The 16,829-nt window shown below is 31.7% G+C and overlaps 4 protein-coding genes across 9 annotated transcripts; 2 read left to right on the top strand and 2 right to left on the bottom strand.

Annotated features, from left to right (window-relative positions):
* Positions 1-238: 238 nt before the first annotated feature.
* Rswl (tRNA methyltransferase roswell) lies at positions 239-2,061 on the bottom strand. Its single transcript, XM_076422853.1, has 3 exons — positions 1,445-2,061; positions 795-1,362; positions 239-643 (listed from the first exon to the last, which is right to left on the bottom strand). The coding sequence occupies exons 1-3, from the start codon at positions 1,822-1,824 to the stop codon at positions 359-361; spliced, it is 1,233 nt and encodes a 410-aa protein (XP_076278968.1). The 5' UTR covers positions 1,825-2,061; the 3' UTR covers positions 239-358.
* A 521-nt stretch (positions 2,062-2,582) lies between these two features.
* Positions 2,583-6,652, top strand: Fbxl4 (F box and leucine-rich-repeat gene 4). Of its 4 annotated transcripts, XM_076422852.1 has the most exons (9): positions 2,676-2,827; positions 2,987-3,144; positions 3,483-3,588; positions 3,864-3,957; positions 4,084-4,540; positions 4,617-4,872; positions 4,955-5,315; positions 5,571-5,898; positions 5,965-6,652. In XM_076422852.1, exons 3-9 carry the CDS (start codon positions 3,586-3,588, stop codon positions 6,299-6,301), a joined length of 1,836 nt encoding a protein of 611 aa, XP_076278967.1. In that variant the 5' UTR covers positions 2,676-2,827; positions 2,987-3,144; positions 3,483-3,585; the 3' UTR covers positions 6,302-6,652. The 4 variants fall into 4 exon arrangements, with proteins under 4 accessions (XP_076278966.1, XP_076278967.1, XP_076278963.1 ...); XM_076422851.1 differs by lacking the exon at positions 2,987-3,144 and having other exon boundaries at positions 2,583-2,827; XM_076422848.1 differs by having other exon boundaries at positions 2,987-3,588.
* Positions 6,653-7,569: 917 nt separating this feature from the next.
* LOC143208376 (nucleolar pre-ribosomal-associated protein 1) lies at positions 7,570-16,648 on the top strand. Of its 3 annotated transcripts, none has more exons than XM_076422786.1 (16): positions 7,570-7,583; positions 8,156-8,230; positions 8,419-8,610; positions 8,816-9,104; positions 9,180-9,777; positions 9,849-10,142; positions 10,233-10,523; positions 10,609-10,929; positions 11,014-11,332; positions 11,413-12,597; positions 12,676-13,515; positions 13,588-13,715; positions 13,795-14,004; positions 14,096-14,322; positions 14,407-14,803; positions 14,885-16,648. In XM_076422786.1, the coding sequence occupies exons 3-16, from the start codon at positions 8,451-8,453 to the stop codon at positions 15,419-15,421; spliced, it is 5,796 nt and encodes a 1,931-aa protein (XP_076278901.1). In that variant the 5' UTR covers positions 7,570-7,583; positions 8,156-8,230; positions 8,419-8,450; the 3' UTR covers positions 15,422-16,648. The 3 variants fall into 3 exon arrangements, with proteins under 3 accessions (XP_076278901.1, XP_076278899.1, XP_076278898.1); XM_076422784.1 differs by lacking the exon at positions 7,570-7,583 and adding an exon at positions 7,852-8,064; XM_076422783.1 differs by lacking the exon at positions 7,570-7,583 and having other exon boundaries at positions 7,852-8,230.
* On the bottom strand, positions 14,999-16,820 carry LOC143208386 (uncharacterized). The gene is made up of 2 exons (XM_076422801.1): positions 16,688-16,820; positions 14,999-16,623 (listed from the first exon to the last, which is right to left on the bottom strand). Exons 1-2 carry the CDS (start codon positions 16,706-16,708, stop codon positions 15,625-15,627), a joined length of 1,020 nt encoding a protein of 339 aa, XP_076278916.1. The 5' UTR covers positions 16,709-16,820; the 3' UTR covers positions 14,999-15,624.
* Positions 16,821-16,829: the final 9 nt, after the last annotated feature.

Genomic DNA, 16,829 nt, shown 5'->3' with positions numbered 1-16,829 from the left:
AATAAAATGTTATTTTTTATTTAGATTTTAGGGAACGACAAATAATAAATAATTTGATATAGTAGTCCATGTATTCCGTGTGGCTCTCTTCATAGATGATGTAAACAAAAATTTCAAACCAATACATCCCGTCTGCAGAAGTAATTTTCAGGTTCGAAAATTGCAAGCATAATAATCTAATAATTTGGAAGCTAAGTTGTTGTGTCTACCTAGTATTCTTTTAATTAAACTCGAGAGATTTCGTATCATTATTTATTATTATACAAGAAGCAAATTAACATTTGTGTCAGTTAATTATATATTTAACTAAAATTTGTATTTTATTTGAAATCGGATAACCTCATTATATAATTAACAATCATGTTTCTTTCATTAGCATATCTAACATTTGTTTTCTTTCACTTATCTGTTTAGTCAGTTTGTCTATTCTTGCTGATTGCAATTTTCTTTTAGGGATATGCATTTCAAGTGCTTTCTTCCAATTCCTTGTACGCCTTAGTTCTAATAATATACCCAGAACCTGATTGAGAGGAAGATTCTTTGCAGATCCAGATCCCCATGGCAAATATTCAGCTAAAGGAAGTCTGACCATTTTAATTTTTTCTTTCCTAGCTTTTGCAAATGAAACTCGTTGAGGATTGACCTGAAAAATGTATACTAGTAAATATAAAGGAATACTATAAAATAGGTTACTCATAGGATATGCTAATATCATGCAAATCTTATTAACTTCCTTAGCTGTTAGAATGTGGAAGAGTTCAAACGGTTAATATAGAATTGATAAAATGTTTCACCTTATCTACCATTGCACCAATTATGTATACCATATTAGGGTCAAACGTTTCTAAAACAGTTGGAGCATCTGGTGTAAGATATACTATCTTGTCCCTGTCAAATACATCCAAATAGGACTTTTCTGTGATATACAGTGGATAAGAGTCTTCATATACAGTGGGTACTCCTTTATGAAACTGCCTCATCACTAAACTAGATTTGTTTGCATTACAGAAGTATAAATTGAAAGGTTCTGGATGGTATCGATTTAGTGCAAACGACATTAATAATTGCTTTGAACAATTTAAGGCTTCATATGCTGTCATATCTGCATCATACCCAAGATCATAAACTATTTTGGGCTCATACATTATAGAATTTATTAATCTAGCATTATAAAAATTGTTCATTGCTTGGCGGCTTATACGTATGAACATTGTATTATGGAATAATCCGTATGTGGTAATATCAGTTGGCTCTGTTTCACGTTCTTCCACTACTTTTTGCAGTTTAGCTTGTTTAGCTTGTTTTTCTAGTTTTTCTGCTTCTTCAGATTTTTCAATTTTCCATCGGTGATCAAGATAATGTCTAAATATTTATAAAAATAAATTATATTTTCTACATACTCAACTATAATCCTTTTTTAATATAATATTTAATATCATACAACCTTCTTTGCGATTTGCTAGTTGCTGCGAGTAACATTAACCAGTCTGTAGCTGACATTGTAGTTGGTACTCTACCATTCATTTGCCGTGTAGTTTCTATTTCTAATCCCATTTTTTCATACAAGAACATCATTTTAGGGTCTGTAAGAAGTTGCTTTAACTTTTTTTCATCCTCTTCTTGGTAATACCGAGACACTTCGACAGATTTACTCTCATGAGTACTACAATTTCGTATTGTTAATGCATAATAATTAAAGCGATGTGTTTGTTTTGTATATGTAAATACTGGGTCAATGGTTTTATCTTGTATTGAATAAATAAAAGCATTCAGATTAAACTTCCTCGAAATAGTAACACATCCTCGAAATGTGTTACTAAACATTTTGAAAGTTGAAAGAACTTCCGCAAAATAATCGAACTAACTCACATACAAAAAAAACTGCGAAATCAAAAAGAATTTATATAAAGATAGAAATCTCTTTAGACTCCAACTTTCAATACAAACATGCACATAATATGCACATGCGGTGCATGCGGTTCTAAGTTTAGACCATAGAGTAGAGATAGGGATATAACCAGATATAACATACAACAGAGAGTTCTGCATACAACAAGAAGCGACACTCAGGTCATTCGATTGTCCTTTTAAATTTTAAATCGATTATATAAACAAGCGGGAAATTTAAATCAATTATATTTAACAATCTTATTTCGAAATTTGTCCAAACTTATTTCCGTTTTCGAAGTGTTTACATTAATTTTACAAGATTAGGAAAAGTTGGAAAAGAAGAAATATAATAAAATGATAACTATAAAATATATATTTCAAGAATATCCATTATGGATGTATTGTAAAAATTTTTATTACAAACAAGTTACAAGAAGAATTTTTCTTACACTTTACCTCACTGCCTCACTTATACTTACATCAGAGAGGCTTACATCTATTATACTTATATACTTATACTTGCTTATACTTGGGCCCAAATAAGAAGGTACTTCTACTTGTTCTGCGCATGTTGTTGCGTGTCAGCCATAAAATTGATGGCGTCAGCCAATGTTCGCGTGGTCGGCGAAGTACGAGTAGGGGGATTAGCCAATGAACGAGTTCCGTTAGAGTCATATGCGCAGTAGAGTCGGCAGTAAGTACTGTGGACTGTGGCTGACTGACTGTGGCTCTCACAAGAGTTGCGTCTCTATAAGAATCCTCTGTGGTGTTGATGGTGTTGATCATTGATTTTTTACAGTATAATTGTTACACGACCTTGTGCTGCTTTTTAGTATATTGTTTTATATATGTCACAAACCAGTCACACACAGAGGATCTCAAATATCTGTCTCTCTGTATTTGTATATCCTCAGGTTTATTGCAAACGGGCAAACGGGTATGAATTTTCCTAGCACCAAACAGACCAATAAGAAATCATCACATGACCAAATGTGTCGCCATTGTTGTTATGATTTGCTCTATCAAAGTTGAACGAATACATAAATAGTACATACTTAGTTAAAATTCATTTCACATTTTTGTCTATGTATTACAGATTACAGAATTAAACGAATCGAATTTTATAAAAAAAAAATATTCTTACAACATTTTGAAACCATAATGTACCAAATTTGGGTGTTTATCTTTTGTTATTGCGATATAAGAAATGCCAATGTACGAGTGATTAGTATGTTCAAAAAATTGTGATCGAAGGTATGTCATATACCAAATATTTTTTGTTCTGGAGTGGAAGTAAAAGATATAAAGTTATTTTTTATCTATTTTCAAACAATTAATTATTAAAGATATTTAATTCACAAGTGTTCTTTTATGTGCACCGTACATATCGTTGGAAAACAAACGAAAGTAAAAGTAATTAACCTACATTAATTGAACATTGAAGTTAAAATCTACTGATTAATTATAAATGACATGATATCTCATGTCGAGACAAAAGCTGAAATAGTACCGATAAGTGGAGAAAACATTGAAGGAAAAGAAGAAACTGTTGTATTTGTTGAGCAGTTTGTGAAAGATGTGTGTGATTTTAGTTCTCAGTATGGAAGTAATATCAGTATTTCTTACACGGCTTATAATATTGCTGGAAATCCTAGTAAATTTCCAGACTATGGAGACTTTCCACAAGCTTTTGTTATGGTATGTTATGTTTATTATATTTTAATGTAAATACTATTCAGCTATATATAGTTACATTAATACAATAATACAATACTATTAACTTTATTAATAATCAAATCATTATTAGCAAATTTTATTTCAACAACAGTGTTATAAATGAAAATAATATCATGACTTATGTTATTAATTGTAATGGAAACATATATGACAATATTATGTTTAAGTTGTATGAGCATTAAAATTTATAACATATGTAATTTGTTAATGTTCTAATTCAATCATGTTTATTATAGAGAACATATGGACCATGGTGGAATAAAGCACCTTCAAGACTGATAGATTATATGCCACAAAATAATGAAGATGTTGTGAGCCAAGATTACATAGGTATTATATAAAAATCTTTTTATTTTTTTATTATAGTCAAATGTTGGCCACAGACCATACTAATATTGTCAATATTTATAGTTTCCAAAGTATACATTAAAATATTTTTTTTCAATCTATAACAAGTTCTAGAATTTTATCAAGAGGTGTACCCAATCAGAGTTTCAATATATGAAACTTATAATCCCGGAAGTGTAGTTGGAGTATGGGCGCAAAATTCTGAAGGAAAATGGAGTCAGTTATGGAGCGGCGTTCCTCAAATTGTTCCTCACAAACCTCGCATATTTTCTCCTCGTTTACAGCTATGTAATTTTAAAACGAAAATGATAAGACTGGAATTTAATCACAATTCATTAGACTATTATACGGAATTAGATGCTGTATTACTTATTGGAACATCTGAATTAATTGTTCCTAATAATAACTCGCATAATCAAAATTTAAATGACTTCTTAGAAGAGTTGGGTTATCTTGAACAAAATAGCGAGGATACATATAATCTAACACCAGACTATTTAAAGGCAAATCAAGATTTAGCAGTGCTGAAAAAAACCATTTCCAAACATTGTAAACTTTTTAAAAGGTATGCGAATATTATATTACACAATACTATTTACATTATATGCCAAATTGACTAATGTATTTATGTATTATTACAGTATCATTGCAGGTAATATATCCAAGGGTAAATTGGTATCCAAAATAGGCCAACATTTTCAAACTGTTCCTCCATTGGAAGAAGCATTCAACAGTTTGCAACAATTTTTACAAGAAGATTTTCCCAAATTGATCAGAGATATTCAATATTCAAAGTCAAATACGTTATTTGAACAAAATAACTCTGCTAATGACAGCTTTCCAGTACGATTAAGTGACTGTGAATATGAACCTTGTGGTAGTTTTTCAGCACTTCCAGTAAGTAGCATAATTTTTTGTATTGCAAAAATTTTATTTAAAAATTGGTATTTATATCTTGCTTCTAATGAATTTTTACCAGGATGAAACAGTACTGAAAATTTTGAAAAATTTAGATCTGAGATCTCTATGTTGTTTATGCAGAGTAAATAAACATTTTAATAATATCGCAAGAGATGCTTTGCTGTACACAAGTCTCAATTTAAAACCATACTGGTATTGTTTGGATACATTAGCATTGAATTGTTTAGCGCCTAGATGTAAATATTTACAACAATTAGATTTATCATGGTGTGGAAATGATAATATGATTAAATATCAAGATTTCGTTAATTTTATTCATACATCTGGAACTCTTCTGACACATTTAAGATTAAATTGTTGTCAGTTCGTTAATGATGCGGTGATTCTCGAAATTTCAAAAGTTTGTAAAAATTTAAAAGGTAAGTGAAAGAAATCGTTATGGTATTAGGATGTCTCAAAAATCCGTTTTTTTTAACTAATGTGCACAGTGAAAAATGAAATAATTTTTAAACGAATCAATGACATGTGGTAAAATATATAATAGCTTAGACAATAACACACCAATAAGTGTGCACATTACGACAAGAACTTTTGGAACAATCTAATACATAGAAAGTTCAGTTAACTTATCTTAAACAATTGGATGTGATTGTTCATTGTACAATAAATTTTAGAATTATGTTTACGCAACTGTATGGAAGTAAAAAACGAAGGATTTTCGAAGCTTGAAAACTTGGAATTACTTGAACGTTTAGAACTTTACAGAACGAACATTGGAACTTCTACATTATGTTCTATACTAAAAAACAATATTCAAATGCGACATTTGAATTTAGCTGGAATGCACGATCGTTTAAATATTGACGAAGTTGCAGTACAATTAGGAAACTCATGTCCATATTTGGAAAGTGTAGATTTTTGGAAGGCACAAACTTTAACACCACACGGAGTCAGAGCTTTATCTCATTGCAGTAATCTTCGTGAAATTGATTTTGGATGGTGGTATGTTGTTTAATAAGAAGAATGTTTGACAATTTAAAATACACTAATGACTACTTACTTTTTTAGTGGTGGCATGGGTGCACCTGGCGACTCTTTACGAGCGCTTTTATCTTCATGTCAATACTTAGAAAAAGTATTCTTAGCAGCTCTTAGAGGATTAACGGATCGTGACTTAGAACCCCTTTTATTATGTCAACGATTACAACAATTGGACTTGTTGGGAGCACGTTCTCTCACGCCTGATAGATGTTACGAGTTTCTTTTATTTTGTCCAAAATTGGAAATGATTGATCTAAGCTTTTGCGATGGAATCAATGATTTTATAGTACAAGAATGGCGTCAATTGTTTCCACATGTGTCTATTAAAAGAAGTTTTCAAGTTATCAGCTCTGATATGTTATAAAAAAACCATTCCAGAATATGTATTTTTAATTGATGAAACTAACGTTACTTGATTGTAAAAAAGTTTGCTTCGTAATGAAATTAAATCGTTCAACTTCTTTCCGGTAGGAGTGCTATAGGAGTACTGCAAGACTGTAATGTAATTATATACAATTAATACAAGAAATTTTAGCATATATTTATATTCACCTTTTATTTAAAAAATTGTGTAATATATTCTTTATAATTCGATCAAATTTGTATGTTGCTCATGGAATAAGTGTTATTGTATAGTATATTATAAGAAACATTTTAAACATGTAAATATGACTTTTTCATTAAAAAAGATATTCGATTATCCAATTTCAATAAATTGTGCCTTATTTAGTACAAAACAAATATATGAATTCAAATATTTTTAACTGAATATTGTATATTCAGTATTAATAATTATGTGTAATAATTTTGTAAGTACTACTACAACAATTTATTCATTGATTTTATCAGATTTTATCTAACACATTTGTATAATTTACTATTTATGTATATACCAGTATATACAGGCATATATCCACATATATCCTCTCTGTATATTGGATAGGTAATTGAATGCTGCGTGATGCTGCGTTGAATTGTGTTGTGAGCCGTGAGCACTGATATATATCCCAGCTAACCAGGCGTGCCTTGGGCAAGCCGTGCCTAGGGCACAGATCGGCAAATCATTGTCCAATCTACGCTCGGAGGTGCTCAAGTCCCGATTGACTTAATTTTGGACGACCTCCTGTGCGCGCATATGCCGAGCTAGTGTCGACCGTAGGACCAGGGTTTGGACCAGTTTGGACATGGGCATGAGGTCGGCACGAATCGGCCGAATGTGCCTTTGTGGCAGCACTGTCGCACTGATGTACCCTGTATATATACAGGGTGTCCCAAAATTCGTGAAAATCCCGAAAGGGGGTGGTTCCTGAGACCATTTCAAGCGACATTTTCCTTTGCAAAAATGTTATCCGCGGCTTTGTTTAGGAGTTATTAACGAAAAACACGGACCAATCAGAGCGCGCCCTGGCCCGGCGCGCCAAGCCGCGCCGGCAAGCGAGTGTCGCGGTACGCCGTGACATCCCATCGTGACGGCGCGGCGGCCCAGGCCGCGCTCTGATTGGTCCGTGTTTTTCGTTAATAACTCCTAAACAAAGCCGCAGTTGACTTTGGTGCAAAGGAAAATGTCTCTCAGAATGGTCTCAGGAACCACCCCCTTTCGGGATTTTCACGAATTTTGGGACACCCTGTATATAAGAATATCAGTGGTAAGTGGTAAGAGGTATGGGTCATGGGCCATGGATATGGTAACAGTGATGCCAGAGCTGTGGTACTGTGGTACTAAACCATACCCCCACCATAGCCTACTATTGCCCCTCCGTCGTGTTCCAACGCGCCCGCGCGCTACACTACCAGCGTATCACTCTACTGTATCCGTAGAGGTACGCTGGTGAGTGTAGCGCGCGGGCGAGTTGGAAAACAACGTAGGGGCAATAGTAGGCTATGGTGGGGGTATGGTTTAGTACCCATTAGTACCACAGTACCACAGCTCTGGCATCACTGTATGGTAAGTCTGTGATTGGTTGTTGGCTACAACGTATTTACACTTTACACAAAGTCGAAGAAACGCACGTGGTTTTTGAATACTATAGGTTACTTACATTTTAATATTTGTATCCCATTTTAAAGGGGTAATCAAAATTAAAAATTAAATCTTTTACGCCTGAAGACATGATAAACGTGTTAAAAGTGTGTATAATATAATCTCTAATTTCTATAGAGTGTTTATATTATTTTATATACAATAAACTTTTTGTGACAACCATGAAACTCAATTCAGAAAACAGTAAATTAAACATCAATGAAGTTAATATCAAGAAAAAAAGGAAAAGAAAAATTACATTACAGGATGAAGGTAATTTTAATTCATATTTTTATATTTATATTCGTATTTCATTGAGAAATTTAGTAAGTCTCTCATAGGTTAAATTCTAGTTTCGGAGATTCCAATCGAGCAAAACATAAAAATATATGAAAATATTGTTTATTTACATAGTTCCTTGTACTATGTCATAAGTATTAAAAAATACATTTATTATGTAGGGGCCAGCAGTACGGATGGTAATGTAAAAGAAATGAATGAAAGTAGCGATATGAACATATTAAAGAGAAATTCACCCAGTAAAGGAAATGGAGTTGTTAAAAAACGTAAAAAGAAATCTGGATCAGACTCGCTTGAAGTGTCTAAAAGATCTGAACAAAACGCCAAAATTAAGGATTCGAAATCAATACAAAGTATTATACTTATCTAATGACATAGGATGATAAAAAGAAGGTTCAGAATTCTAAGGGTAGGATATATACTAATATTGTTATTAAGGATTTGTTCCTTCATTTGACAAATATTATCCAATCTTAAAGTTTTGAACTTTATTTCATTATCTTCCTGTATGATATACACAATGGTTAGTATAAAGGTAATACGAAAATTATATTCTAGGTACTGAATACATTGAAAATGATGGAGAAGATATAGAAGATGATAAAAACATTAATAATCAATTAGATGGAAAATCCATAAGGGCTGCTTTTAATTCAACCAATGGTTTAGAGTGCCTACGACAGTTTGTGAAGTCATGCAATGACAACAAAGAAAGAGATATGGCTGCAGAGTATTTAAATGCAGGTGGCAATATTCTCGAATTGTTAAGGTTGTTAGATAGCACAGATAAGAAAGGTATTGGTTCCGCTACCACTGTTTTTTCTGCAGTAAGAATACTATTGATAAAGTATGTATATTTAAACATTGTATGTTTATCTATATTGTAATATAAATCCATATTAATTTGTGTATGTGTTTGTAGGATCATGGCAGAGTATCCACAATATCAGTCCAGTGCAGAGGGAGCATGTAGACACTTAATTAACTCGCACCTACCATTAGTACATTCTATGCTTTCTTTCCAGAGCAATGCTAAGCAACGAAAAATTATCCTGCAATTGTTAGCTGCAGTCGTTTCATTAGGCCGTAGCCTTCCACGTGAATTACTTACTCATCTTAGTTTACAACCAGATGTTGTTAAATCTCTTATAAGACACACAAAGTCTACAGATAGTCAGAACATAAGAAATTGTTTTATCCATTTCCTTCTTGCTTTTTTGATAGAAGGAAATGTATCGACCATTAGAGCTCTATTAAATAAACACGATTTACTTTCTAGTATATTTCCTGATTTGATATTTGATTCTAAGGACATTGTTGCTTTAGTAGTAACTACACTGAAGATTCATATTCTTCAAAATTCCAAGATCAGTAAGACCATGAAATTACATATATTTTCAACATCAGTCATTCAACATCTGGTCTATCTCTATAATTGGAAAGGTCCAAATAATTGGCCAGGAAATAAAACACATAATAGCTCTTCTATCGATGTTCCACAATATCTTGAAGAAAAAAAGGCATTTACTTTCGTTAATACTTTGTGTTAATTTGATATGCATTCCATCAATATAGAACTTTTTATTTTCAGGCTGTAAATGAAATTGTACATGATTTCTTAATTGTATTATTAACATCCCATCGGTATGGAATTGTATTCCGTGATCATTCGCTTGGCACATCGCACATTAAACACAACCAACTAGCAAATACAATACTTCAAAGTTTAGATCGTCCTTGGGAACATGAGAAACCATTAGATTTAGTAATCAGAATGTTAACAGCATGTCCGGATTTAATTAAATCGCAATTGACACTGTTGGAACAACATATTGAACCAAAAGTATCAATTAAATGGATCGCAGCAATGAAATTTGTGAGGGAGGTAAGTATAATGAATATGTAAACTTTAAATGTATTGACACTTGTAATGTAATGTATGTTTTAAGATATTCATTTCACTTTTTCATTACAGATAATAATATCATTAGATGCAGAGGGTTGCTTTAAATTGTGTTCACTGGAATTAAATGTATCTCAGTTAGCTTCTGCAGTAATGTCACTAACTTTATCAGGAACAGTAATAAAGCATGCAATTCTGCCATCTTTAACTTATTCTAATATGATAGTAAGACATGAAGCAGTAATTACACTCGTATCAATGTTTAATCAAATACAAAAGTTTTTATTAGTTGCAAAAGTAAATTACAATGGACACACTGATTTTGATATTTTTGAAAACTGTATACTAGAATATATCCTTAAGGTTTGTTTTTTTTTCATTATTTAAATATATTTATATAATGACATATAATACAATACATGAAAATTATTATTTTTTTACATTTCAGAATATGCCGAATTTAAATATGATCTTAGATGTGTGGAATAACGTGTTTACGCCAAACGAAGTTAAACATGACAGTATTAATAAAGAACACATTCCAGAACCAAAGAAAGAAGAACATTTAGCAGCGATTTTAAACTTATTACACATATACCATGAAATATGTCCTAAATTATTACATACTTTGTCACGTGTACCAGCTACTACATTTTTAAGTCCATTGAATACGTTACAGGATATTGATATAATTGAGCTTAATGCTATACGAGTAAAAGCCATACAATTTTTAGTAATTTTGAATCCTGCTGAATTTTCACCGCAGAAAGTGAGTAAAGCCTTAGAGATTTGGTTTATCTTTATTTCATTTATATCTCGTTATCCTTTTATATAAAATCTTTTATTCTTCTAGAAAGTATTTAGCGATGCGTTATCATTTTTACTATCTCTTTTGAATAATGAAGACTCTTCGAATGTCTCAAGTATAAAATCAACCATAAAGATGTTACTGAACATTACTGGAATGTTTGAAGGATGTGATGACCAGTTAGATATTTGGATCAATGGTTTCGTACATTTAGATGGGAATCAAGAATTAGTTGATTGGTTTATTCGTCTTTCAAAAAAGGTTGCTAAAGATATGGACAGATATGTGGATGAAATAATAAAAACGGACGAAATTGCTAGCGAAGGAGTCATTTATACTGGTCGATTCGAAGATATATTTGGTGGTAAGACTTGCTTATACATAAGATCTAATTCAGAGTTTATACATAATTCGGGTACATTATAATTGATGTCTATTTTTCAGAATTGTTGGATAAGAATATCATTCGTGATAATTCAGAAAATAATGTTTTACATATGCAACGCTTTACATCGATATCACCTTTGTTATGTTGCATGTTACACAAGATGAAGAAAAAGTTAGATCCAACGATATTATCTTATGCCTCTTATATATTAGTTCATACATTGCACTATCAAACTATACCACAGTCTATAATATATTTTACAAAAGATATACAAGATTTGCCAGTACAGAAATATTTACAAAGCTGGTCAGGGGGCAATGATCCTATATATATTGAAGAAGTAACTCCGTGTATGGATTTGATATGTAAACTGAATCGATTCTTATTAGATAATTCCAGCATACAGATAAACGAAGTATTTAGCGGCAACAATACAGTTACTTTCACATACAATAATGAAATTATTACAATTCATCATTCTTTATCAGCATATGAAATCTTGTACCTATTCAAGATGACTGTGTTTTATTTAACACAATTTGCTGAACGTGGGCTTTTATCAAGTACTCAAATTAGCAAATATAAAATTCTTTTAATATCTTTGTTGTATTTTGCAAAAGAAAATCCAGATGATTCTACACTAGTAGAAAAATGTGCGAAATCTGTTTTCGCTCATCCAGTAATCTTGCATTATTTCTCACCACTTCATCAGAAGAACAAAGCCATCACAATGAGTATGATAACCCTAACAGTACTTGATATTTGTAAAGAAATGGTCCATTTGTATAAAAATGGTAATATAAGAACCTTAGTTTCTCACTTCAGAAATAAATTACTTATGCAATTACACAAAATGATAGATAATCGTAGAATCAATGACAATACAATGGATGGTGAAACAATTGTCACACTGCTGGGTTTATTACAATTAACGGTACAAGATATTGTGCATTTATTGAAAAAACTTATGCAATTAGAAAATTCTATGTTTACTTCGGAGGATGGCATAAATTTGTCACTACATGGACACATAATTCCAAAACTTTTGGAGCTTATTAGCATCAATGAAATTAAATCCCAGCATAATTCATTGCTTGAATTAGATGTGGAATTTGTGAAATGTTTATGTTCGCATCTTCTTATTTTGAAATACAAAGAAATTACTAATATTGAAATGTGGGAATCTGCTTTACACGTATACATTTCAAAGTTTCCATTTAATATTGCTGGCATCGACACAGGTAAAATAATTATTATAAAAATATATATATATATATATATGTCATTTTACATTATATTAATTTAATTTTTATTTTCAGATATCTTTTCGTCGTTGTTGTCAACGAAAATTAAACATACAACTGTAAAACTACTTTCATTTCTAATTAGTAAAAACATAAAATTTATACCAATCTTCACAAAATACATGCTGAAGTCTGACAAAATGAAAGAGAGCGGCATTGTGTTTCCAATAATAGAAAATAATTTAAATTTCAAATGGAGTCAAGAATTTATACAAAAATTGAAGATGCATTATGAAACTGAGATTCTGTCCTATTTATGTAATCACAAAGATCTACAAATTTGGATAGAAGAAAATGTTAATGCAGTTTTGTATTTAATTAAAAATGCATTCGATATTAAGAATTGTAGCGACATATGTAATACTATTTTGCAAGCAGGAGACAAATTAGACATGGTATCAATTCAATATGTACAAATTCTGGAAAGTGTGTATAAAAAATACGCAACTTTGGAAACAGACAGCAAAAAATATATCATGCAGTTACTACAAGTCATGCTTCATATAACTACTTTGACATTGAAGAAAGAGTCGAAGAATACAGCAAAACTAGTTATTCTTTGTGAAAAGTTGAACGATACAGTTAAACAGTTACAAGACATGGAGGAAAACTTTGTATTTGAAACAATAAGCAGTAATCATTCATGGCTACAATTCTCACGGTTTTCTTTAAAATTAGGTCTCAAGGAATTAAAGAACAACAACCGGCCACTGCCAATATTAAAAACTTTAAGCGCTTTATGTAATATTGCGTATAAAAATGATAGTAACAACGAAAATGCCAAAACTTTATTCGAAATGACAGTTTCTCATTCCGAATTTCTGAATATTATGTTAGAATCACCGAATGCTAAAAGTATGATCATACACTGCGAATCAAATTAAAAAATTCAATCTATAGTTGTATATTAATCTATTATATTTTTAGGGGATTTAGTAGAATTATTGTGGATTCTCATGCAGAAAAACAAAACTGTTATAGCATTGGCGCACGTACCCGTTTATTTGGCAGCATATAATGCAACTTTAAGTGAAGCTGACCAATACCTTCTACTTGTAAGATCATTGATAATAAATGTCCTGCTATTTGTTTTCGAAAAATATTGCAAAATGTTAATATATACATTGATTTTAGATTTTGCAGTATTATGAAAATAATAATGTTAGTATCTATGAATATCAGCCGTACCTCTGGGGAAATGCAGCGGCAGTTCACTACAGTGTAAAGAGCGAGATACATTTGAATCTGTGGAAACTACCATCTACCACTCAAGTTTTAAATTTGTTTGAAGAAGATGTAATTAATAACACTATACAAAACTATCCTGTGAATAGAGCGTTGAAGGTTTGTCTGTTAAAACATACAATGAAATATACAGTTAAAATAAACTTCGTAATTAATTATTGTCAATAATTTAATCAAACAATTTTTTCAGAATACTGAATTATATATATGTGAATCATATGGTGTATATGACCCGGCATTTTATTTACCGTTATTATGCTACTCATTATCTGAAAATAATGTCGTATCTTGTTTGAAAATAGCTCAAAGTGGTGCTTTAGCATTAGCATTTGTTGCTTGTAGCAGTAATCATTCTGATGTTCGTATGGCAGCGTATACTATCATTGCTAGATATTATACTCATCTAGAAGGATTAAGGTACATTTAATTATAATTTAATTAGAACTATATCCATTCTCTTTATATGAATTAAACGTAAGTTAATCTTCTCTTTATTTGTAGCTCCAAAACAAAATTATTACGGATGCGGTTAATAGATGCGTTACGTTATGGCATTGCGACATTAGAATCAAAGCTTGATAATACGCGTTTAAATTGTTTAGTCTCTATATTTTTCGCAAGGACATCTTTAATCGCAACGGAGCCGTTACATCCCCTGTATTCGCGTCTACAAATATTCCTGATGGCGAAACCTGCTCTAGATGTGAATGCAATACCTGAACTATTACAACTGTTTCATAGTTCTGATATAGAACACAAAGCACATAGACGTTGGATTTTAGAAAATATTCGTGATGGTATGAAAACGAAAAATGAAGTGGATGTAGCATTCAAATGTGTCTTGTTTAAAATGTTATTAGATTTTTATACCTGTAATTTATCAGACCTAGACACAAAGGTAAGAAGTTTACTAACTGTAATCGATTTAAAAATTTGCATGGTATTATGTGACTTATACATATTGTATCATTTATTTCAGAAACTTATATTGGAAATTATTTGTGTTGTACTGAAAATGACTAAGGCTTCTATACTTCTTATAAAAGGACATGGATTGCTTCCGTGGCTGTTGGATATTGCAATGAATTTGCGGAACCATGAAGTTCAATTCCTCGAGCTTATTATAAAAATAATCGACGCCCTTTTGAATACCATATTAAAAATGGAAGAGGACACTACTCACTATAAAACAATGCTTCTAAATATTTCAATGAGTTTAAAATCACACTTATCCAAAGACATCAAGGTCGCAGTATTTAAATTATACGTGAACGTTTTGCAAAAGTTATTTTTGTCCAAACAGATGCAAATGGTTGTGACTAAGGAACACTTGATGGAAATTCTTGAATTTTCTAAAAAACGTTTAGGTGATATAGATGAATGTGAAGATATGGTAAGTTTCGGTTGTGAATATATAACCAAAGTAGATTGTTCCACAAATGATAATGACATTGAAATGGCAAGGAATTGTCTAAGAACGATGGTATGGACATGGTGTAGTCACGAAATGAGATAATATATATATAAATTTGTATACATTTTGTAAATATCTAACTACGTTTTTATAAAACCAAATAAAGTTTTATGTAAAAATTTAATATAAGTATTTACAAAATAATTTGGTAATTAGTAGATTTATAAAATTTTTCGTTATTATTATATTTTTTCTTCGCGTGTAACCAGTTATTCGATTGGCTGACTAATAAGAATTCTACTGTATCATCGACTTTTTGGATAAAGTGTGTGTACGAATACATCCGCATTAGGCTCATAATATTTATCCTCATGGTGTCGTAGCACCAGCTGAACATGCACGATGTCCAGTAAACCCGAGCATTCTTTACCTTTACACCACTCTCTCATTTTTGGCATTCGACACCCGGCGATCAGTAAATCTCGTGAAGATAACATTACTGCCTCACTTTGCCTACCCCTATTTAAACTTGACATCGCGTCTCGCGTGGCTCTATGCCTCAACGCATAATGCGCAATCTTGTTTTGGTCGGCCCTACTCAGAAATCCTGATTTCCTACTTTTAGTCTTTCTAGAATAATTTTCCACGCTGTCCGAAGGACCTGTGGCGGATTTATCAGAGGCATGCCCTCTTGGGTGTCCTTTTTGTCTACATCCATGACAATATACATTTTGTGATTGGTCTAAAATAATTTGGGCTGCACGAGGTGACCAACCTTTGTAACGTGCACCCCCGACCATCAATGTCGTGCCATTCTGATCATTTGATGATAAGATATCATCGATTTGATCTATTAACGCGTTTATATTATTTTTTAAATAATCTACTGTTCTATTTCTCAAATCTGTGGTACTATTTCCGGTTTGCGCGGAAATGACATCGAATAAACACCCATTTAAATGAAATTTAACATTAATTGGATCTTTATCACCAATTAAAGTCCAGTGTCCAATTTTTCGGCACGTTGATTTGCAATTATGAAATTCTACATCAACGGCTGTAGTATTTTCATTCATACGTGCCCCATTTACGATTTTGTAAAATTTTGTACAACGGCCCGGTAGCCAAACTCGAATCGGCCTTCCTATCACGACGGATAAGGCCTCCATGTAAAGTAGATTGGCAGGGCCATAGTTTTTCAAATCGTTTATAAGGAGTTTGGCAAATTTAACTTTCCATAATCGTTCTTTCTTGGATTTGTACTTGTTACGAGGAGAAATGTATGTCCAGTTCAACACTTTATCCTGAAATTTTACCATAAAATTTTATTTCCTGCTGGTAATTCTTGTACTTCATCATCGTGTTTACTTTTTTTCCATTGCTCGGCATTATTTTTTTCCAATTTACGTGGAAGATGATTTATTCGTTCATTGACGAATGTTTACATAGAGTTTCGTAAAGTAAATTTCATTTTCATAAAAACTCACGAGTATCAGGTATCACTAGAATT

This window comes from Lasioglossum baleicum, chromosome 4 (assembly GCF_051020765.1).
Source record: "Lasioglossum baleicum chromosome 4, iyLasBale1, whole genome shotgun sequence".
Classification (NCBI taxonomy): Eukaryota; Metazoa; Arthropoda; class Insecta; order Hymenoptera; family Halictidae; genus Lasioglossum; species Lasioglossum baleicum.
Note: the sequence above shows the minus strand (reverse complement) of the source record. Positions and strands in the feature narration are given on the sequence as shown.